The sequence below is a fragment of the Hemiscyllium ocellatum genome, chromosome 33 (genome assembly GCF_020745735.1).
Source record: "Hemiscyllium ocellatum isolate sHemOce1 chromosome 33, sHemOce1.pat.X.cur, whole genome shotgun sequence".
Classification (NCBI taxonomy): domain Eukaryota; kingdom Metazoa; phylum Chordata; class Chondrichthyes; order Orectolobiformes; family Hemiscylliidae; genus Hemiscyllium; species Hemiscyllium ocellatum.
The window spans coordinates 25,035,201-25,059,673 of NC_083433.1; the positions used below are offsets into that span (position 1 = coordinate 25,035,201).

Sequence of the window (24,473 nt, forward strand, 5' to 3'; positions counted from 1 at the left end):
TCTTCGAAGCACTGTCCAATATCCATAGGCATGAAATATGCATGCCTGCTGCCCATGGAACATGCCCTGAGGTGGTGCCCAGTGTCGAAAATGGAGGCTATTTAGAGTACCTGCTAAGCCCCCTTTTTCCATGTTGGTTTTCCTGATGTCTAGTTTGTTGAATTAGTTTGGTAAGGATGCCACTGAGATATTAACATGGCGGGTTGGGCAGTCAACAGGGACTTTAGCCAACCTTAATTACCATCAATTGGCAACTTGCTGCTGGCCGACAAGAATCTCACCATGCCATTTGTGACAAGTGTAAAAGACGAGGCAGCATGATCTTAACATTGTGATGCGCCTCATTGTCTGGATCTTGTCACTCAGGGCCCCTAAAACATTCTGCCGTCAAACCCGTCTTTGTTTGGGGACGGAATTGAGAAGAAGTGGATATAATCTTAATATTAGAGTTGACCACATTGGAGGGAAATTAGGAGCATGTTTTCGCACAAAGTGAGCAGGGTCCTGTACTGTCTCCAAAAAAGCTCAAGGTTGAATGTGAACTTTGAAAATAGTCATTGGTAGATTACTAATCAGATATTAGTTATAATGGGATATGGAACAAAGGCAGATAAATAGCGTTGAGATACAGGTCAATAATGATTTCATTGAATGGCAGGACAGGCTGAAAGGCAGAATTATCTTCAGAATGATGAACAGGAAATCTCCCTCTGGTATATGCCCTACCAAAATTCATGTGACCTCCTTGGAGTTATAAAAGAACAAATTAAAATTCCAGACCAACTTGGGACTAGTCTGTCATTCTCCCCTCTCTTTATTGATTGAAACGAAATCAGGAGATCACTCTCTGGCCTGGTAATTCTGTACAGTACCTAATATTTGTTTAAATGTTTTCCTTCCCAACCATTGCTTGTTCCAGCTCTGGCTTAAAGGATTTCAGTGGATCGCTATTCATCACGTGAGCTGGAGGCCTGTTCCACAGGTTCACCATTTCTTGGAAATTGACCTTACACTAAAAATGTGACCTGGATCTCCCAGACCTTTTGAATTGTGACAAACTGTTACCTCAAATGTGCTACTCATCTTAAAAGCCTTGATTAAATCATTCCCAAGTCAATCCTTTAGTAACATGTAGTGTTCTGCTTTTCAGCCAGCGCGAATAATACACGCTTGAAAATAGATTTGGTGTGCTTCTTGTTTTAAATGTTCTATTCTTATCAGCGATTTCACAAAAAGGTTAAAATGGTCACTTGAATGACTTCTGATGTGGGATTTAAGATCAAGTCCCAATGAGAGACTGCATTACTTGTATTTTTGTTTATAGTCTTGTGTCTGACATATTTTGCCAACAAGAGGTGTCTTGACCAGAATTGCTCTGCTGTAGTACCATGTCAAACCTGCCAGAGGTAGCAAGAGAGCAAAGGAAGTGTGCCAGCAGAGATCACGTCTACACGAGCAATAATTTGTATTTGTACTGCTCTTTCGTGTAATAAACATCCCCAGGAAATCCACAGGAGGGTTATGAAATAAAATTTTGACACCAATTAGTTTAATCTGTAATCAGTACATTTTCTGTCTTTAGTTTTATTATTACCTTCTCCATAATATTTCATAAAGGTACAGAATCAAATATTGCTTTGTTTTAATGCCTCTGTTGTTACAGATTTCAGTAATAAATGATCTGCAAGTGTGTTTAAACTATAAAATGCTGTCTATTTGTTTCTATTTCACGTTTTGATTTATAGATTTATATTATGTATGAACATGTGCAAAAGGAAGTCTGCTTCTGTCCCTTGGGCCAGACTTGGACATTATTACAAGCAGAATTTACAAATTAATGGACCATGTAATATCCAGCTTTGACTCTCTTTTCTCCTATTAGGAGTACATCCTGAAAGGTGTGGTGAATGCGGCTCTTGGTCAGGAACAGGGTTCGGTGAGTTGAGGCCTTTATAAATTATATCAGTGCAGCAAGCATGGGATTGTGTTCATGATTTGTGATGCTTCATATTCTCATCCTAAGATGAGACTGAAATTGTGCATTTGTCTGTGGAGAAATCTCCACGTGACCCTGTACTGATCATCAACACTGGTATACAAGCCAGCCTCTTTGCAATCTTAACATATTTCCCACTTAAATATGACCTCTAACATGGTGAATATGCATGTGCTGCTGATGTGTTGCCTTCTGTTCCTGTGTTGTCTTGTCCATCTGTCACTATGCCTTCTAATGCTACTGTCACATAAGAAATTAATCCTATAAGTTTGAGTTTCACAGTTCATTATTAATATTCTGCAATTCAGTTAGGGAGCAAGAACTCTGGGAATTAGTGTGGTGTTGATATTGATTTTGTACATTGCTGCACAGTTGGCCTTTACTACACATTGGCACATAACACCTTCTCTATATAAGCAATAACATGCTTGTTTTTAAGCCACAAGGTCCTGGTTTCAGGCTGCACCCTTAGACTTGAGTCCAGAATCCAAACTAACCTGAGTGCGGACTGAGTGGGTGTTGCATTTGTCTGTTGGATGAGGCATTAAGCTGAAGCTCTGTTCAAATAGGTGTAAAATATGGCAAAACAGCCTCTGCATGCTCTGGTAAACATTATTCTGTTAACCAAAACCAAAAAACAGATTAGCTGGCTGTTCATCTAAATTTGCTATTTGTGAGATTTTCCTGTTCACTGTCACATTGGCTAACATTACAAGATAAAATGCATCTGATGGTGCAATACATTGGCTGTGAAAAGTTTGCAACATCCTGAGGGTGTTCAATGTTTATTTTTTTTCTGCTTTGGAAATCCTCTGACTGTCAAATGTGTGCCACTGTACCTAAGATCTAGAGCAGTTAGAACATCAGCCCCTCCGCACCCCTCCAACCATCAACCTCTTCCACCTTTCCCCCTCTCCATCCCTCTGTCTCACTCTCCCTCCCATCCTCTCTCCCTCTCGCTCCCTCCTTCTCTGTCCCTCTCTCTCTTCCTCCCACTCTCTCCCTCCCTCTTACTCCCTCTCTCTCCCATTCTCTCCCTCTCACACTCTCCCATTCTCTCCATTTCCTTCTCTCTCTCTCTCCGCCCCACCCCCTCCCCTCCTCTCCCCCCTTTCCTCTTCAATCCAACTTCCCACCTCCCCCTCCTCAGCCTCAATCCCTACCCTCCCCTTCCCCTCTGACCCCATTCTTCCCCTCTCAACCCCATCCTCCCTCACCCCTTCCCCCTCCTCCTCACTCACTCTCTCTCCCCTCTCTCTCCCTCACTCTCTCTCCCATCCTCCTCTCTCCCTCCCCCCCTCTCACTCTCCCTCTCTCCCTCTCACACTCTTCCATTCTCTTCCTCTCTCCCCCCCCTTCTCTCACCCCCACTCCACTCATTCCCCCCTCCTGTCCCCACCTCTCCTCTTCAACCCACATACCTTCCTTCTCCTCACCCCTGCCCTCCTCTCCCCTCTGTCTGCCCTTCCCCTTCTCAATCTCATGCCCCCACCCCTCCCCATTCTCCTCACTCTCTCCCTCTCACTCTCATTCACTCACTCTCTCATTCACTCTCAGTCTCTCCCTCTCACTCACTCTCTCTCACTGTCTCTTTCACTCTCTTTCTCTCTCATTCTGTCTCTCATTCACTCTCACTCTTTCTCACTCACTCTCACACCCTCTCTCTCTCTCTCACTCTCACTCTCTCATGCTCACTCTCTTGCTCTCTTTCACTCTCTCTCTCCCTACCTCTCTCTCTCCTCCCCCTCTCAACTTCACCCCCCCGCCTCCTTAATCTCTCATTTTTTCTCATTCTATCTCTCTCACTCTTCCTCTCACTCTCACTTTCACTCACTCTCTCTCTCATTTACTCTCACATTTTCACTCTCACTCACTCGCTCTCTCATTCACTCTCACTCTCTCACTGTCTTCTCTCATTCACTCTCACTCTTTCTCACTCTCTTTCACTCTCTCTCACACTCTCACGCTCTCTCTCATGCTCGCACCCACTCACTCACTTACACTCTCATTCACTCACTTTCTCATTCACTCTCACTTTCTCACTCACTCTGATTCACTCTCACTCATTCTCTCTCACACACACTCTCTCACTCACACTCTCATTTTCACTCTCTCACTCACACTCCCTCTCACTCTCTCATTCTTTCTCACACTCTCACTCTGTCCCTCACTCTGTTTCTGTCTTTCTCTCTCTCACTTTCATTCTCTCTCATTCTCTGTCTCTCTCTCTCTCTCCCACTGTCACTCCCCCTCTCTTTCACTCTCTCCCACTCTCTCTCTCACTCACTCACTCACTCTGTCTCTCACTCTGTCACTCACTCTCTCACTTGCTCACACTCTCTCACTCTCACTGTCTCACTCACTCTCACTCTCTCTCTTTCTCACTCTCTCACTCACTCTTTCACACTCTCTCTTTCACTCTCACTCTCTCTCTCTCTCTCTCTCTCTTTCACTCTCACTCTCTCTTTCATTCTAACTCTTTCACTCTCTCTCTCACTCTCTCTCACTCCTGGTCGTGAGGCTGGTCCCAGAGGAGAACCAATACAGAATAGTCAATGATTTATGAGAACTAAACTTGTGTAATACTTCTTCAGATTACTTTCAACAGTATGGTGTGTAAATATCAGCAAACACCCATGTGGAACAGATTTTGCATAGGAACAGGATTCAGCCTTGAGTCTGTACAATTACGTCATTGCCGATCTAAATTCAATTCTTACATCTTTAGTCAATGTCCTTTGATATATTTATATAATAAAAATCTTATCAATTTCAGCCTTCTAAATTCCAGTTGTTCTTGTCCATTCACAGCCTTTTGCGCAACAGTGTTCCAGATTTCAACTACTCGTGGCTTCATGCTTTCACTCCTGAATGGCCTTGACCTCTTACCTCCATTTCCCTGCTTCTTCCTTACGCTGTTCAATGTTCAAATGTAATTTCAACATGTTGGGTGATTCATTTTGCCCTGTGATCATTTCAAATTAAGAAAAAATTTAGTGACAATCAGAAAAAGATGAGGATTTGTTTCATACCCACTTATGTGTTAAAGATTTGAAGAGGTCTTCTGTTCTCACTTTGGCTGATTTTGATTGTGCTTGTCCTGACAGTGACGAAGGAGGAAACCTGTAAGGGCACTGATCTGTTTTTTATGTTGCCAACTTTGTTCAGCATCACCAGACCTTTAGGGAAATGTGATTTAGTGTTTGACAAATGCCTATGCACAAAAGTGCACATGACTATGTCTTTCTCTTTGACTTCCCACAGAGGGAGCACCTGAAGATTGCACAACAATATTTCCAGCTGGTCGGAGGCTCTGCCAGTGAATGTGGTACGTACGTCAGTCTTGTGAATGTGTGACCGGCTTAAAACCAGGATGCTTCATTTAATTGTAATGTGTACTGAATAGCTTGACAGAACATGAGGTCCTCTGTATTGAAGTGCAACCTCCAGAAGAAGGGTCAATAGACTCAAAATGTTAACTCTGTTTCCTTTTCGCAGCTGCTACCAGACCTGCTGAATCTCTCCAGCAAATTCCATTTTGTTTTGTTTGCAGTCTCCATTATTTTGGCTGAGTGAAGGTTATATCCCCTTACCTCACCCATTGCAGAATGCAAGTTGGAGGATAAACAAAACCTCAATCTGTAGTTTTAGAAAATGGAATTCAGACGTGTACTAACTTGTTCTCCTGCTAAGCAGCAGAACTGAGATTGAACAAAGAACCTTACAGCACAGGAACAGGCCCTTCAGCCCTACAAGTCGAACAGATCCTCGCACTAAACCTGTCACCTATTTTCTTCGGATCTGTATCCCTTTGCTCCCTGCCCATTCATGTATCTGTCTAGATACATCTTAAATTACACTATCGTTCCTGTCCCCACCACTAACACATTCCAGGCACCCACCATCCTCTGCAATGAAGAACTTTCCCTGTATATCTCCCCTAAATTTTTCCCCTCTCACTTTGAACTCATGACCCTTAGAAATTGAGTTCTCCACTCTGGGAACGTTTCTTGCTGTCCACCCTGTCTACACTTCTCATGATTTTGGAGAGCTCAATCAGGTCTCCCCTCAACATCCTCCTTTCCATTGAAAATAATCCTAATCTACTCAACGTCACGTCACAACTAGCACCCTCCATACCAGGCAACATCCTGGTGAATCTTCTCTGCATCTTTTCTAAAGCATCCACATCCTTTTTGTAATGTGGAGACCAGAACTGTACACAGTATTCCACAGTGGCCAAACCAAAGTCTTATACAACTGTAACATGGCCTGCCAACTCTTGTACTCAATACCCCGTCCGATGAAGGAAACCACACCATATGCCTCCTTGATCACTCTGCTGACCTGCATTGATACCTTCAGGAAACAATGGACCTGAATACCCAGATCTCTCTGTACACCAATTTTCCCCAGGACTTTTCCATTTCCTGTATAGTTTGCTGTTGAATTGCATCACCAAAATGCATCACCTCACATTTGTCTGGATTGAACTCCACCTGCCATTTCTCTGCCCAACTCCCCAATCTAACTATATTCTGCTGTTTTCCCCAACAGTACTCTTCACTATCTGCTCCTCCACCAATCTTAGTGTCATCTGCAAACTTACTAATGAGGCAACCTACCCCTTCCTCCAAATCATTTATGTATATCACAAACAACAGTGGCAAGAGACAGCATCAGACTGCAGCGTCCAGATAAGAGGAGAGGGGATCGTGCTATTTAACATTTAATCAAGAACGTAAGAAAAGGAGCAGATGTAATCCATATGGCCCACTGAGCCTGTTTCTCCATTTAATAGGATCATGGTTGACCTTAATTGTGATCATGACTTAAACTCTAACTTCTGTCCACTCCCCAAATTCCTTAATTTTCTGAGAGATCAGATATTTGTCTACTGCTTCCTTAAATATATTCATTGATGTACCCACAACTATCTAGAGTAAAGAAATAGAAAGCATTACAAAATTCTTTTTGAAGTAATTTCTCTTCACCCCAGTCCTAAATAATTATCTTATCCTTGGTCTATGCCTCCATGTTTAAAATTCTCAGACCAGTGAAAACAATCTGTCAGCGTCTACCCCTTCAGAATCTTGGATGCTTCAATGAGATCACCTAAGTGCAAGGCATATTGGCCCAGTTTACACAGCATCTCATGTTATGGGCCAGACCAAACCCTCTTCAAATATATCAACCCTGACTTGTAACTTATTTAAATGCAGGTGTAAGGTGCTGTGCTCCATATTGAATTTAATTGGTTACATTATAACTTTAACTCTGATAGTAAACTTAACAGAATAATATACAACTCAACTACTGACAGCACCTGTTCCAATACAGTAACATCCCATAAACACATCTTTGCAAAAGCAAAGTCAGTAAAATCGATTGTCTCACATGTGATTCCGGCAGCAGGCAGGGAACCCGAGCAAGCTTTTACCTATAACAGAAACGTAGAGCTTCCCCAGCCAGCATCAAAGCCCCAACAACTACTGAAAACTAAACTAAAACCCGCTTCTATGGCAGCCTGACTCCATCCATTCATGCTCCTTTGATTGTTCCGACCTTTTAAAAAAAACACTCCAAAGCCACACTTGGCTTGGAACAGACCGCTCTGCACCTCTGTCTCAACCTCTCTTCACTTAAAAAAAACCCTCACCAGTGGACAAGCTCTCATCAAAGAGACCAACTTAGTGAACAGTTATGTTTCTTGTTGGCCTGCTTTGAATGGGATTGATAGTGTGGTGCCTGGTTTTCCAGAGCATGATGTCAGTGTACTAATGAAAGAAAACCTCAAGTAATGAACAGCCTTGTACCTGTATTGCCACAGTTCCCTGTGTCAGTTTACTGGTTATCTTCAGTCAGCAAAGCATACTGAGGCCAGTATGCTCAGGTATACTCAAAGGTTTCCTTGTTATGTGAAAGAGATTTTAAAGCCAGGGAATTAGCTTTTACAAACCTAGCTGGACCATAGTTCTTTATTCTTTGTAAAACTCCCATCTTATTTTCAGATACCATCCCTGGACGTCAGTGTATGGCCTCCTGTTTTTTTCTACTGAAGCAGTTTGAGGATGTTTTGATCTATTTAAACTCTGTCAAGGTCAGTCGTGTTTTTTTTTGTTGCTATTGTTTCCATTCTTCCAGATTCTCTCACTTCCTCCATATGGCCATGTATTGAGAGGATAGTCAAGTGATGGAGGAGGAGGCAACTGCTGTTGTGATTATGTTACTGGACTAATATCCCAGCAGCCTGGATTAATTATCCATGGAAAAGAAATTTAAATTCCATCACGAAAGGTTGAGAATTTGAATTTGTTTTAACTAGTAAAAGTGATCATGAGCTATTGGATTGTGGTTCAAAACTGATGATTCACTGTTGCCTTACCCTGTCTGGCCTATATGTGTCTACAATCGTACACCAGCATAGCTAGCTTTATACAGCTCTCTGAAGTGAAAGACTTGCTTTTACATTGTGGCTTTAGTAACCACAGCACACTTCAAATCTTTTACAGCCAGTGGGGTATTTTCAAAGTGTAGTATAGGAAATATGCAACCACTTTATGCCCATCATTCTCTTATAAACGAGAATCTTCTGACCAGCTAAACTGCTTTAAGTGAACTTGGTTTCGGGGTAAACATCAGCTGTGACCCCAAGGATAATACCCTCTTCTTCTTCAAAATTGTTATCACTGCATCTTTGATTTTCCTCCTGGTAGAAAGACAGGATGTCAGTTAATGACTTACCCAGAAGAAGAGAAACCAACGTAGCTCTGCCTCAGTACTACACTGGAGTGTCAGCCTTGAATGGGACTTGAATCAACAACCTCATAATTGAGGAGAGGGTGCTTCCCATGGATTCTTGGGCCATGCCTTTTGCCATTCCTCTTTCAAATTGCTACCAGTGGTTCAAAAGGAAGATTTGTCACTACCTTCTGAAAGGCAACTTGACTAATGACACCCAAATCCCAAGAGTGACTTATTTTTCCCCTCCCAGATTGAAACCTCTATTTTGTGGTTGGGCAAAATGTTTGTACAGATAAGGGGAGTCTGAAACTGTATGCAGTTATATGCACACTGATTGAGGTCATATCACAGTGGAATTTAGTAAATAGAAAATTTAAGGCTATAAACTTAGCAGATGGAATATAATGTTGGAAAATGTGAGTACATGCACTTTGGCAAGAAGATACAAGAGCTGCATATTAATTTAAATGCAGACTGCAGTAGAGGAATTTATGAGTCCTTGTGCATAAATTTAGGAAAAGCTAGAATCCAAGTTTGGCCAGTAACAGGGAAGGCAAATGGAATGTTAGCCTTTACTTCAAATGGAACTGGAGGATAAAAATAGAAAGGTCTTATGAAAACTATAGAAAGTCATGGTCAAAGCACACTTACAAGATGTGGATGGTTTTCCTTCTCGAAGGGATCTTGTACTGAAATTGGATTCAGTCCAGAGACCGATCAATAGATTAATTCTTGGCATGGAGGGATTTTCTTATGAGGAGAGGTTGCGTAGTTTTTGCTTGCACTCATCAGCATTTAGAAAAATGGGAGGTGACCTTATTGAAACATATAAGATTCTTAAAGGACTTGACAGGCTATAAGCAGACAGATTGCTCTCTTGTGAGAGAGTCTAGAATCAGAGGGCATAATCTCAGAGTAAGCTCATTTCAACATGTAACCCAGATCAGGAGGAAGTTCTTCTCTGTGGAATTCTTTACTTCAGAGGCCTCTCACGACTGTGATGTTAAGAATATTCCAAAGCTGACATAGACTGATTTATAATCAGTAAGGAAATCATGACAAAAAAGCAGGATTACCAGATCATACATGATCTCATTATTCACAGAATGGATTCAGTGGACCAAATGGCCTATTTTTGCTCCTGTGTCTTATGATTGTAAAATTTCTTCTTTCTGGAGTTGGTACCAGCTGCTTAGGGACTCGTTTTCAACAGCCAGTGAAGTCAGAGGCTATTCTGGATTAAATCTGACTAATGTATAAGCTACAATCTACTTTTTTAAGTACCTTTAGTGTAGTAAAGCTTTTTAAGACACTTCACAGGAGTGATATTAATGTCTAAGACTGAGACATATAGGAGACATCAAACATGGTCAAAATCTTCACAAACAAAATAGATTGTAGAGAGCGTCTTAAGTGGGGAGTCAGAAATTGTCAGAAATTAGGGAGAAAATAGCCCTCCCGTAGTGGACCATTGAACATTGGGGATACGCAAGAGACAAAATTGAAGATGCACAGAGATCTCAGCTATCTTGAGTATAGGCCCAGTGAATGTGTGGCAACCATCGTGGTATTATTAGAATTGAGATACTTATAGAAATGAGTAAAAGGAATAGGCGATCAAAGATCTGAGTCAAAGACTGTGGTGCTGAAAAAGCACAACAGGTCAGGCAGCATCCAAGAAGCAGGAGAGTCAGCGTTTCGGGCATCAGCCCTTCATCAGAAATGGAGATGGGGACTGACAGATAAATAGGAGGGTGGGGTTGGGGTGAAAGTAGCTGGGAAGGCGATAGGGAGGTGCAGGTGGGGTCTGATGGTGATATGTCTGAGGGGAGGATGGAATGGATAGGTGGGAAGGAAGATGGACAGGTAGACCAGGTCAGACGGTAGTGCCAGGTTGGAGGGTTAGATCTGGGTGAGGTGGGGGGATGGGAGGTGAGGAAACTGGTGAAGTTGACATTAATACCATGTGGCTGGAGGGTCCCAAGGCAGAAGATGAGGCATTCTCCCTCCTGGCATCAGATGACTTGGATTTGGTGGTGGAGAAGACTTATATGTTCTTGGTGGAGTGGGAGGGAGAGTTCAAGTGGTCGGCCACAGGGCAGTGGGATTGTTGTTGCGTGTGTGTCAGCGATATTCCCTGAAATATTCTGTGAGTGGGCATCCTGTCTCCCCAATGTAGAGACCATATCGAGAGCAACGGATACAGTGGATGAGGTGTTTGGATGAGCAGGAAAATCTCTGCCAGATGTGAAAAGATCCTTTGAAAACTTGAACAGTGATGAGGGGGGAGGTTTTGGGGCAGGTTTTACACGTCTTGCAGCTGCAAGAGAAGGTGCTGGGAATGGAGTGTGGGTTGGTGGAGGGTGTGGACCTAACGAGGGAGTCATGGAGGGAATGGTCTCCGTAAAATACAGATAGGATGGGGAGGGAAATACATCTCTAGTGGTGAGGTCTGATTGTAGCTGGCGGAAATTGGCAGGTGTGTTGTATCCCGAGATTAGAGAGGTGGAAGGTGAAGACCAGGGGCGTTCTAGTTGCGGTTGGAGGAATGGGGTTCAAGCGCAGAGGTGTCAAAAATGGAGGAGATACGCTGAAGAGCATTGTTGACCACGTGGAGAGGCCACCTGGGATATCCTGGAGTGAAACTGCTCCTCCTGTGAGCTGATATGGCGGAAGTGGAGAAATTAGGAGTAAGAAATTACAAAATACAGTCTTCATGGAGATTCAAATTTAGTTTGAAGGTTTAGATTGACTAAAACCAAATTAGGTTTTTAGATCTGAGAAGATTTAGAGAAAATGTAGAGCCCTCCAAAATAATCCATTTCAATCGTTTAAATCAGGAGAAACTGTTTCCAATGACAGAATATTGGGAGATGCTTCTTTTTAACCACAAAACAGAAATTTAAATACATTGACAAAAGAACCAGAAGTGACATGCAAACTCTGTATTTTGTTCTGGAATGAATTTCTTTTATTCATTCATTGGGTGAAGGCAGTGCTCGATGCTTTATTGCCCATTCCAGAGGACAGTTCAGAGTCAACCACATTGCTGTAGGTCTGGAGTCACGTATATGCTTGATCAAGTAAGAATGGCAGTTTGTTTCCCTAAAGGACATCGGCGAAGTACATGCATTTTCCAACAATCTGCAATGGATTCATGGTCACCATTAAGACTCGTAATTCCAGATTTTTATTAAATTCAAATTCCGTCATCTGCCATGGATCTTGGATCTCTGAATTAACAGTCCAGTAATAATACCGTGAGGTCATTACCTCTCCCCCGTTGTGATCTGGAATGTTGTTAAGTTTGAAATAGATAAACACTTGAAGAGCAAAAAAGTATATGGCTAAGAGGAAGGAGCAGGAAGTGAAGTTTACCCAGTTCAAGTTGATCTGCACTACAGTGTACGGCGCTGGCCACTGTACTTACAAGAGGAATGTTAATGCCTTAGATGCAGTTCAGAGAAGATTTACTAGATTATTACCTGGAATTAATGAATTGTCTTATGAGGAAATGCTGGACAAACTCGACCTGTATCATTTAGAGTTTAGAACAGTCGGAGGTTACTTAATTTAAATATGTAAGATCTTGAGGGGATAGAACCTGAAACTAGGTGTTGTGACTCGAGAATAAGAGGGCACATATCTAAAACAGTTTAAAGTCTGGTTGAAGATTTGTAGCTCGGGTGTCCGTTGTTGTGGTTCTGTTCGCCGAACTGGAAGTTTTTGCTGCAAACGTTTCGTTCCCTGGCTAGGGAACATCATCAGTGCTATTGGAGCCTCCTGTGAAGCGCTGCTTTGATGTTTCTTCCGGTATTTATAGTGGTTTGTTCTTGCCGCTTCCGGGTGTCAGTTTCAGCTGTAGTAGTTTGTATGTGGGGTCCAGGTTGATGTGTCTGTTGATGGATCTTCTTGCCATTTCCGGGTGTCAGTTTCAGCTGTAGTGGTTTGTATATGGGGTCCGGGTCTATGTGTCTGTTAATGGAGTTTGTGGATGAATGCCATGCCTCTATGAATTCCCTGGCTGTTCTCTGTCTGGCTTGTCCTATGATGGTAGTGTTTTCCCAGTCAAATTCATGTTCCTGGTTGTCTGAGTGTATGGCTACTAGGGATAGCTGGTCGTGTCGTTTTGTGGCTAGCTGATGTTCATGGATGCGGATTGTTAGCTGTCTTCCTGTTTGTCCTATATAGTGTTTTGTGCAGTCCTTGCATGGTATTTTGTAAACTATTTGGCTCGTGCTGGCTATTGGGTCCTTTGTTCTAGTGAGTTGTTGTCTGAGTGTGGAAGTTGGCTTGTAGCCATACACTCAGACAACCAAGAACATGAATTTGACTGGGAAAACACTACCATCATAGGACAAGCCAGACAGAGAACAGCCAGGGAATTCCTAGAGGCATGGCATTCATCCACAAACTCCATTAACAGACACATAGACCTGGACCCCATATACAAACCACTACAGCTGAAACTGACACCCGGAAACGGCAAGAAGATCCATCAACAGACACATCAACCTGGACCCCACATACAAACTACTACAGCTGAAACTGACACCCGGAAGCGGCAAGAACAAACCACTATAAATACCGGAAGAAACATCAAAGCAGCGCTTCACAGGAGGCTCCAATAGCACTGATGATGTTCCCTAGCCAGGGAACGAAACGTTTGCAGCAAAAACTTCCAGCTCGGCGAACAGAACCACAACATATCTAAATCAGAGCTGATGGAAAGTAATTTCTCTAAGGGTTGAGTCTGTGGAATTCCCTTCCTCAAAGAGCAGTGAATGCAGATTTTTCTTGAAGGCAGAGGTAGGTAGATTCATGATTACTGAAGGAATGAAAGATTGTGAGCTGTATGCAAAAACGTAGAGCTGAGGTTAAGTCAGATCAGCCATGGTCTTATTGAATAGCAGCACCAGGCCTGAATGTCCGAGTGGCCTACTTTTGTTGCACTGTTTGTATGTTTGTAGCTCTTCCTACATTGGGACAGGCACAGTGGATTGAATGACAATTTGCTGAGTTGTGTCACTGAGTAGATCAATTGGATATGTTGGTGAGGCAGTAATTCTAGTCCATTTAAGAGATTAAACTGTGATTGGGACCATTATAGTTAAGTAGGAATATGAAGTGTGGTATAATGTATTAATAAAAGTCTTTTGAAATCCAATAGAAAAGAGGATTATAAAGATTAGCAAAGAGATGAAAAAGAAATGAAATACCAACAGAAATATTGAATGTAAGACAAAGGAGAAAGGAAGTTGGGATTTGAGGCAAATGTTGAGAGTCATTTGTGGTTGAGCAAGTTATTGGTTCACTAAAGGATGCATTGGGAGGCTTTAATGCGCAAACCAAAAGGTAGAGTTACTAGATGACTTTACAACTACCTTAGAAACATGGAAATCAACAATCAGAATTCCATGAATAGTAGAAGTGTATATAAGGGTCTGTTTATGGATTCAGGGAGGGGAAGCATGTTTGCTCAAGCTGCAGCCATGTATGACTCTGTCACTGTCACTCATAGAGTATACTACTTCATTAGAGAAATGGAGTTAATATTGTACACTTTATTTACAGAAAATTTCTGACAAGGGTTAACCTTGACAATTATTAGGTGACATACAGAGAAACCTACAGCGAAATAATAGGGAGAAATCACCTTGAAGAAAGGCAACCAATTGTAGGTCCAAATGACATTTTTTCAGAGTACAAGAAGACTATGACCTGGGTATTATGAGGGTGTCCTGAGTATCACAGGCAAATCCCTAAGTTTGAAAGAAAAAATCAGATCAGGATACAAGCTAAATAAGAAAACAGTACAATGGAAAAATATTGATATTTAAAGAAACCAGGCTAACAGCTGGCTGTTGCAGTTTATTTGTATGGCAGTGATGAACCAAAAGAAAGGGTATTTATTAAATGGAGTTTTGGTCTGGAAAGGTAGTTTACCCAGCTGTCAGGAAAGGCAGTTATACAATACCAATGAATGAAATGATGTATCCAATAAAAAAGGGACTGATAGCAAAGGGATACAATACAGAATGCCTACAATGTGGAAACAGGTCCTTCGGCCCAACAAGTCCACACCAAATCTTTGAAGAGTAACCCACCCAGACCCATTCCCCTACCCTATTATCCTATGTTTATCCCTGACTAATGCCCCTAAACTACATATACCTGAACACAATGGGCTATTTAGCATGGCCAATTCAGCTAACCTGCAGATCTTTGGATTGTGGGAGGAAACCAGAGCACCCAGAGGAAACACACGTAGACATATAAATCAAAAGGGTTTGAAGTATTGTTATGTGAGGCACAGACCAAAGTTGGCAGATATAATTTAGATAAACTTGAATATAAATTTGCTTCACACCCCAGTTTCATGCAAATCCTCTAGGGTAAGCTCCATGAATTTAAAGGTATTTTCCAGTGATCAGTTCAACCCTTCTGTGTCTCTATTAAAACACAAGACATTTGAGGGATTTGGATGCAGTGGATTACGGTCTTTCTACCTCTGCCTGTTAGATTTATGCTAACAACTGTAGCTTGTATTTATTGGGGTTGTTAATGTAACAACATGTTTAAAGGCGCATCACTTCAAATAAAATTTGGCACCAAACCATTTTAGGAACTATTTGGACAAATAACCAAAAACAAGGACGAGAAGGCACAGCCAATAATGATAGTGATTAAAATTGGGGATTCTGCAAGACCAGAATGGAGTAACTCTAAATTTTGGAGGGTTATAGAGCTGGAGAAGATTATAGAGATAGGAAGAGGTCAGATCACGGAGGAATTTGAAACAAAAATGAGCATTTTAAAATTGAAATATTTCTTATCTGAAGGTCAGTGAGTACAGAGCTCATGGGTCATTAGGACTTGATTCAATTTAGACTATGTGCCATAGAATTTTCGATGATTTCAAGTTTACAATATGTAGCAAGTGGGAAACCAGCCAGGACTGCAATAGGCAAGTATTAAGATAACAAATGGCATGAATGAGAGTTTCCATAGAAGATGAGTGGATGTTGCACAAATATCCAAAGAGCAGAAATGAGGCAAATCAAAAAAGACAAGTCCATTTTTAAAAAAAAACAAATTCATCTATGAATTTCAGATTCTTGAACATTGAGACCTTTGCAGTCAACGTTTTTTTTAAAAGTAGCATTGACATTGTTAGTTTAGAGGTCAATTTCAAAACTCATCATTGGTTGACATTCTGTTGATCTGATCTTTTCAACTGCAACTTGAGTTCCAGCATTCAGGGTGAGGGTGCATACTTTTGGGTTTTTTTTGTTTCCTTTAGTCTAGCTTACTAGCTAGCTGGTGTCTAGCATTGGGACTAATTGAGTTCTTTTGGGCCTGAGGGCTTAATCGGGTCTAATCATGAAATTCATATTCTAAGGTCCAGCTGGCTGACCTTGTAGAACCACTACATCAATGATATTAGCAAATGTGGGACGGGATGTGTAGTTGGGTGGTCAGCAGTGGGAACACTATCAAGGAGTCAGGAAGTGAGCCTCATCAATTTTTACTTTGGGAAACACTGGTGACATCGTGGTAATCTGACTGGAGTGGTTTTCTTGGGCCCAGACTAATGTTCTGAGGAAAAGGGTTCCAATCCTACGACAGCAGATAGTGAAATTTGAATTCAAAGAAAATCTGGAATTTCAACAACTTGTCTAATGGCTGCCAGCTAGCCATTGTTGATGGTCTTAAAACCCCATTTGGTTTAGTAATATTCGTTAGGAATGGAAATGTTCTGTCCTTACCTGGCCATGCCTGCATATGACTCTAAATCAGTAACAATGTGGTTCACCCTTAACTGTCCTCTGACATGACCTCGTAAGCTAATCAGTTCAAAACCAATGAGGGATGGGCAACATATGCTGCCCTTACCAATGACACCCATATCCCTGCCCCCTGTAAAAACTCCATCCCATATTCCCAATTCCTTCGTCTCCGCCGCATCTGCTCCCAGGAGGACCAGTTCCAACACCGCACAGCCCAGATGGCCTCCTTCTTCAAGGACCGCAGATTCCACCCAAACGTGATCGACGATGCCCTCCACCGCATCTCCTCCACTTCCCGCTCCTCCGCCCTTGAGCCCCGCTCCTCCAACCGCCACCAAGACAGAACCCCACTGGTTCTCACCTACCACCCCACCAACCTCCATATACAACGTATCATCCGCCGTCATTTCCGCCACCTCCAAACGGACCCCACCACCAGGGATATATTTCCCTCCCCTCCCCATCAGCTTTCCGCAAAGACCACTCCCTTCGTGACTCCCTCGTCAGGTCCACACCCCCCACCAACCCAACCTCCACTCCCGGCACCTTCCCCTGCAACCGCAGGAAATGTAAAACTTGCGCCCACACCACCTCCCTCACTTCCCTCCAAGGTCCCAAGGGATCCTTCCATATCCGCCACAAGTTCACCTGTACCTCCACACACATCATCTATTGCATCCGCTGCACCCGATGTGGCCTCCTCTATATTGGGGAGACGGGCCGCTTACTTGCGGGACGCTTCAGAGAACACCTCAGGGACACCCGGACCAACCAACCCAACCACCCCGTGGCTCAACACTTTAACTCTCCCTCCCACTCCACCGAGGACATGCAGGTCCTTGGACTCCTCCACCGGCAGAACATAACAACACGACGGCTGGAGGAGGAGCGCCTCATCTTCCGCCTGGGAACCCTCCAACCACAAGGGATGAACTCAGATTTCTCCAGTTTCCTCATTTCCCCTCCCCCCACCTTGTCTCAGTCGGTTCCCTCAACTCAGCACCGCCCTCCTAACCTGCAATCTTCTTCCTGACCTCTCCACCCCCACCCCACTCCGGCCTATCACCCTCACCTTGACCTCCTTCCACCTATCACATCTCCATCGCCCCTCCCCCAAGTCCCTCCTCCCTACCTTTTATCTTAGCCTGCTTGGCACACTCTCCTCATTCCTGATGAAGGGCTTATGCCCGAAACGTCGAATTTCCTATTCCTTGGATGCTGCCTAACCTGCTGTGCTTTAACCAGCAACACATTTTCAACTGTGATCTCCACCATCTGCAGACCTCATTTTTTACCCGCAGGTTTTTTTTTAGTTTGGTTTAGCTGTGGTAGTCACAAGATGCTGAAGTCCAGGAAAGGTTGCCAGCTTTAGTGAATGATTTCTGACTGATTTTCTCTTTGACATTTCTTTGGATATTGTTCCCTCCTCCATGTAAGAATCTGAGTTTCAATTTACCTTTTTAACCAAGTGGTGTGTTTATGGGATGTTACTGGATTGGAACAGTTCCTTAGTTCAGTTGCTGTATCGGGTCGATAAAGTTTTCCGATAGTTAAGTTGTTCTAAATTCCATTTTCTTTTGTTCTTATTTCAACTGTAATGTTTAAATAAATTCTATTTTGCTTAAAGCCAAGTAATTTGACCAGCTGCAACACATCTGGAATATCCACTTCATTTATGTCTTTAAAGTAACAAACAGTTCGGATCTAGGCTACCTTCATAAAATATTTGAGGGGTCTGGCATGGCTCATACAGTTAGGCCAGTTTATTTCCTAGTACGAGATCTTAAAGACCAGATCTTAAAACTGCCCATAACTCTGAGGAATTGAAGCTAAAAGCCTGCTGAGCCAGTTGGGTAAGTGAAATACCAGCCTCGTCTATGAAAAGATCTTGTTCGGAGTTTGGGACGATGGTACATTGTTGTGGCATAGTGGAGTAAGTTTTGCTGTGAATCTTGACTTTGCTTGACAGTGCTTGAAGCTAAGGCTGAAAGTCAAAAATAAGAAAGTGTTCCTTTCCACAGTTTTGCTGCTCCCAAAATGAGTGCAAAATTCACTCAAAGGTCTGTCTTTAACATGAAACATGCTGGCTATAAGTAGTTGAATTTTATATTTATGCTCCTTCATAAAAAGAAAAAAATGCATCACACATTTCTGTTAGTTTTATCTGTCATGGACATGCATGTCATTAGTGAAGACAACACTTATTATCCACCTCAAATTGCCCTTGAAAAATGACGTTGCCATCTTGAACGCCTCTATTATGTAGCAATATACAGAGGAACATCAATTTTCCGAAGGACACAGGCAGAGAGTATTTAGTTCGGTTAATCGAATTCCAGATAATTGAATGCTGCTTAACATAGTTTAGCCAAGCATCGGGACCTTGCAATATTGCTGGATACTTGCATGCTGGATAATCAAGGTTCCTCTGTATAGGACCTTTCACAACCATAGGACATCCCAAAGTATTTTGCAGTTATTGAATTACTTTTAAATGCAGTTACTGCTGTAATGTAGGAATAATAAATAAAATTCATGGTTTGGTGTGTCCTATTAAGATTGGTTTGAGGTTATCTTTCCTCTTTATTCCTTCCTTTCTGAAGTAATGCATCACCATTGTGGGCAGCATGGTGGCTGTGGGCGGCACGGTGGCACAGTGGTTAGCACTGCTGCCTCACAGCGCCTGAGACCCGGGTTCAATTCCCGACTCAGGCGACTGACTGTGTGGAGTTTGCACGTTCTCCCCGTGTCTGCGTGGGTTTCCTCCGGGTGCTCCGGTTTCCTCCCACCATTCAAGATGTGCGGGTCAGGTGAATTGAATTACTTTTTTGAATTCAGGTGAATTGGCCATGCTAAATTGCCCGTAGTGTTAGGTAAGGGGTAAATGTAGGGGTATGGGTGGGTTGCGCTTCGGCGGGTCGGTGTGGACTTGTTGGGCCGAAGGGCCTGTTTCCACACTGTAAGTAATCTAATCTAATCTAATCACCAGCTAGAAGCATCATTCAGCTGAGTGGTAAGTTTCATCAGGTCATAGCAGCAATTTACTGTGCCACTGAGCACAGTTCCATCTGAATAATTAGTGAAGAACAAGATTTATAGGTTGCTTGATCAAAAACTAATACTAGTCTTTCTTGGAGATGTTTTCCTTTCATATTGGAAATGATTGTGAATATGCCTTGCTCTGTATCCTCCAGTTTTCATATTGTGTGTAAAGGGATTGCAGTCTTCACAAGCTATGTTATGAATTGGGATAGGTCCTAACTGATAATGGGCTCACAACAGTGATAAAGTGTTCTGATTGCACTTAAATGGTAGCACTTGTTGCCAATAACCTGAATTTCAGTTTGGAATGAGGCTTTATTTCCACTCTATCAATCCATAATTTAAACCTCTAAATCAAAGTGGGGAACAAGCCCTGGACTTTTTCCCAAAACAGTAGACTACCATCTCTCTGAGAATGAGGAGCAGCTGTTAACAGATGCACTCTTTGACACATTGGCATGTTTGCATAGAATAGGACTGAACAGTAGACCATCACGGTATAGCACAGATTAGATTAGATTACCTACAGTGTGGAAACAGGCCCTGCGACCCAACAAGTCCACACCGATCCTCAGAAAGAAACCCACCCCTGACTAATCCACCTAACACTAGGGCCAATTTAACGTGGCCAATTCACCTAACCTGCACATCTCTGGACTGTGGGAGGAAACCGGAGCACCCGGAGGAAACCCACACAGACACAGGGAGAATGTGTAAACACTACAGACAGTTGCCCAAGGTGGTGAAGGAAGGAAGATATTCCACCTCCCACAAGCAGATGGATGAGCAAAGGGAAAATCAATATTAACATGCAGATCTTGTGGAACTGGCTTGGGAGGACAGCACTCATGAAGTAGGTGTGATGGAAGAAAGATCTGAAGATAAAAGAAAATAGCATGTTCAGAAAATACATTGAGTGTTTTGCAGGATGAGGGGGAGATTTAATCTCTTCAGCCACCTGATTTTCAATAGCATTTATTCTGTGAACAGAAAACTGGGTTCACTTTGTCTTAGTTGTGGTGTTATATTCCTGATGAAGGGCTTATGCCCGAAATGTCGAATTTCCTATTCCTTGGATGCTGCCTAACCTGCTGTGCTTTAACCAGCAGCTGTGATCTCCAGCATCTGCAGACCTCATTTTTTACCTGTGTTATATTAAGAGCCTGCACAATATGACCCACTCTTTCTTTTTTTTAAACAGAGTTACTTCTATAATGATGACCTCTTTAACTTCAACTATGCACAGGCAAAAGCAGCTGTTGGCAACTTCAAAGAGGCTGAGGAGGTAAGTCATTCAGGAACTTGAGCTGCAATCTTGCTTTGTAATTTGAGTTACAATTCTAGAGATTCCACAGGCCTCCCTTTAGAGTAGCTGGGATCTCTTTGGGAGGATGAATATATTACAAATATTCTAAATCCACACTAAACCACATTAGCAATAATCATGCTATTAACAAGGAAAAATAAATGGGCTTCCCTGTGCAATATGTTTCTCTGAACAACATGCGCTATTGGTTCAGGGCATATATAACTGATCAGTATGCTAAATTTAGCTTTAATTATTCTTTGACACCAATGGGACACCCTTCTTCCATCACAGCTGACTGGTGACTCCCACCACCATCAAAAACACTTTGAAACAGCTAGATAAGTAAGAGGGATGATTTTGGGCAAGTCTGTGAGCTCCAACATAAATGATAGGAACCTGAGAAGCTACAGCACAGATATCACTGTTTCCTGAGATTTAAAGACTAGCTTGAAGAGAGTGATTCTTATTGCTTTCTCTACAGACAGGGCAGTTACTTAGAAACTAGTCCTGTTCCACAGCTCCTAGAGTTGTTTATAGAAGTTGTGTATTTTTTCATAAAAACTTAGAGAGGTTCTCCTGAATATATTCCTTTTCAGAAAAATGAGCAGTAAATTACAACTCAAATGGGGGGAATGCTCTTGATTCGTTGGTGTCATAGCAAGCACAAAAAATATTATTATTGCTAGAGGTAATCATCTCAGTTCCAAGATTTCGCTGCCAGGGATTCTTAGGCGATATGATCATTGAAAATGTCCATTTGCTGTTTTAATCCTGTGTTTACAAAATACTTTTGATTGAGACATTGAATTCTTGTTCAATTGGTTAATTGAATCCCACATCTTTGCTTCAGACACTCTTCCTGGCAAACCTGTTCCAGCTATTGATCAAGATTTTTTTAAAAATTACTTCCTAGCATCAATATATATCAGGTCAGGCAGCATCCAAGGAGCAGGAGAATCAACGTTTCAGGTATGAGCCCTTCTTCAGGAGGGCTCATGCCCAAAACGTCGATTCTCCTGCTCCTTGGATGCTGCCTGACTTGCGCTTTTCCAGCAACACATTTTCAGCTCTGATCTCCAGCATCTGCAGTCCTCACTTTCTCCTCAATATATATCAGCAGAACTTTGAGCTTCGGTACAGATGTAAAAAAGGGTAATCCTTAGAATGGCTGTCCCTAAAATATTCAGCCCTGTTTTACTTTCCACTGATTTGTATGCAGGGGAGCTGACCAGATAATGTGTGGGACTCCAACTCCACCTGCTCCCATTTGTTCTCCTTCCTCATTGATGTCCCCTGTTTAAATTCTGTCTGGGCTTGGAGATTTGAAATGCGCTGTTGCCTGAGTGGTAGATGAATACCAAATCAAGAGCAGTAAATTCTGTCACAGTTAGCAACTTGAGGAAGTAGTAGAAATAGCAATTTAAACCAGGTTCCTCCAAGATGGTAGAAGTTTGGATTTTGATCTTTGGGTTGTTCATTCTGTATACCCTGAAGAAAATGGCTGATTCTCACTAATCTTCTTCTCTTGAAGGCATTGACTGCTAAACTTGAACCAACCCCAGCATCAATTTGCATTGATATAGTGACTTTAAAGTGGTAAAGTATCCTCAGGCAGTTGACAGGAGTATAAATCACTGGCAACTGGCACTGAGCCAGGTCAGATCAGGAGACATTAGGGCAGATTACCAAAATCTTTGTAAAACAACTACCATCATTGATTTACAAAATTGTCAACTTGTATTTATACACCACCTTTAATAACAATTGCTATAAATTCTGTGTCTTACAACTGTGTACTCCACAACCACCTGATGAAGGAGCAGCGCTCCGAAAGCTAGTGCTTCTAATTAAACCTGTTGGACTATAACCTGGTGTTGTGTGATTTTTAACTTTATAGCAATTGTGTTTGTATTGCATAAGCCATGATATAGGTTCAGAATTTTTTTTAAAATTCCTTTTAAATTCTTTAGAATTTTTGGGAATGCCTCTTGCATGCAATTATAAAATATTCAGCTGCATGAATAAACAAACCACACAGTTCATATCAGCTTTATTGTAAATTCCTTTAGCTCTGTGAAACATTTGGGAGTTTCTGTTGTACTGATGTGATATCTCATTAATCAGGTATTTAAGACTTCTGTTCATCTAGAATTTAATATTTACAAGCTGGAACTTGCTTCCACAGCATCCTAGTGAATTGTCTGTTCTGTACATCCAGTCTTGTTTGATGAAATCTTGTCTTTTTAGTTGGAGGATTAGTTTTATATCACAGCCCAACTGCGTTCTTCAACGCAAATTTAAAAATGGCAACGCCAATGGCAGCAATCAAAAGCTGAATCTCTGAAGGCTCTTTTAACAGCATCCCCATAAGCACATTCTTAGACATGATATTCAGGAGCAGATCTTTTCCTAGCTCCTACCCATTATCTTTTGGTTTGATCACAATCTCAGTGTCAGTTTAATCTGTCTTTTTTTGTTCCTGTTAACTTTAATTAGATCTTGTTTCAGACTTCACTCTCTCTCTCTGATGATACCATCACCTGTTGTTCTGGTTTCTTAGCTTAACTCTTCTTTCCTCAAGACCTGAAAACTCTACAGTTGCTCTCATGGTATACCAGTTTTTAAACCTCAAGTTTAATCTTTTGTCATCACTGTTACTAATTGACTGCATTTTCTGCCTGTCTTTTGAATCTTATTGATGTCTTGCATTGTGGATTTTCAGCTTCTATCTGGGATCCTCAAATTTAAACTTGCTATTTGCAGTGATCACTTATCAAATAGCATCAAAAGGAGTCCTGATGTCATACAAGCTCATTACCAATACTTAATAAATAAATGTAATAGAATACTGCAGAGTTCAATCAAAAAAACTTCCTTACGGAGATCTGTAGATTTATGTTCAACCCTTTGTTCAGTTTGAACCATTCAAATTGAACCATCACTTGTCCATGGTATTTTGTTCTTGCTGAACTGAGGAAGCTGTAGGTTGCTTTTGACCTCAAGTATCTGGCTGGAGAAGTTGGGGTTTTGTTTCCCTTTTCACTTTCTCGTTTTGAATCAGTTTATGTCATTGTTTCCTTTAGCATTTTACTCAGCTGGTATTCTTCATTGTGAGAATTAGATATTTTGACCATGAAACAAATCACATTTGAACTCTGACATTCACACATGTGAGCTTTCCAGAAAGAATCACTGGATAGCGACTGAATGTTCTGACAGTAGTTGTTCTTGCTGCTCCTTAGATGAGCTCAGTGAGTCCAAGTGTACCCTTACTGCATGAGATGACTCAACACAAGTCACCCACTGAACCTGGTATCTTGCTGTTGTGCATGGCTTGATACACAGAATTTACTAATACAGCATTTCTTCTCTGTGAACTTCGTACTTCTTTAAAATTAATAGGTTTTTCAGCTGATTCAGAGTGAGAAGCTGAAGAATGACTACATTTACCTCAGCTGGCTGGCCCGTTGCTGTAAGTAGAGCTCCATGACTACAAAAACAAAACCTTATACATATTGAAATACTTAAATGAAAACAAAAAAAAATGTTGCAAGTACCCAGAAGTTCTGGCAGCATGTGTGGAGATAAACAG

At 41.9% G+C, this 24,473-nt stretch overlaps 1 protein-coding gene across 1 annotated transcript in view; it reads left to right on the plus strand.

Moving 5' to 3' along the window:
• Positions 1–24,473, plus strand: part of ift56 (intraflagellar transport 56) — a 101,863-nt gene that overhangs the window by 62,762 nt on the left and 14,628 nt on the right. The window contains exons 11-15 of the mRNA XM_060849149.1: positions 1,883–1,936; positions 5,261–5,324; positions 8,008–8,096; positions 20,774–20,857; positions 24,284–24,353. Of these exons, the coding sequence (XP_060705132.1) occupies positions 1,883–1,936; positions 5,261–5,324; positions 8,008–8,096; positions 20,774–20,857; positions 24,284–24,353 (361 nt within the window). The remainder of the gene's footprint in view (positions 1–1,882; positions 1,937–5,260; positions 5,325–8,007; positions 8,097–20,773; positions 20,858–24,283; positions 24,354–24,473) is intronic.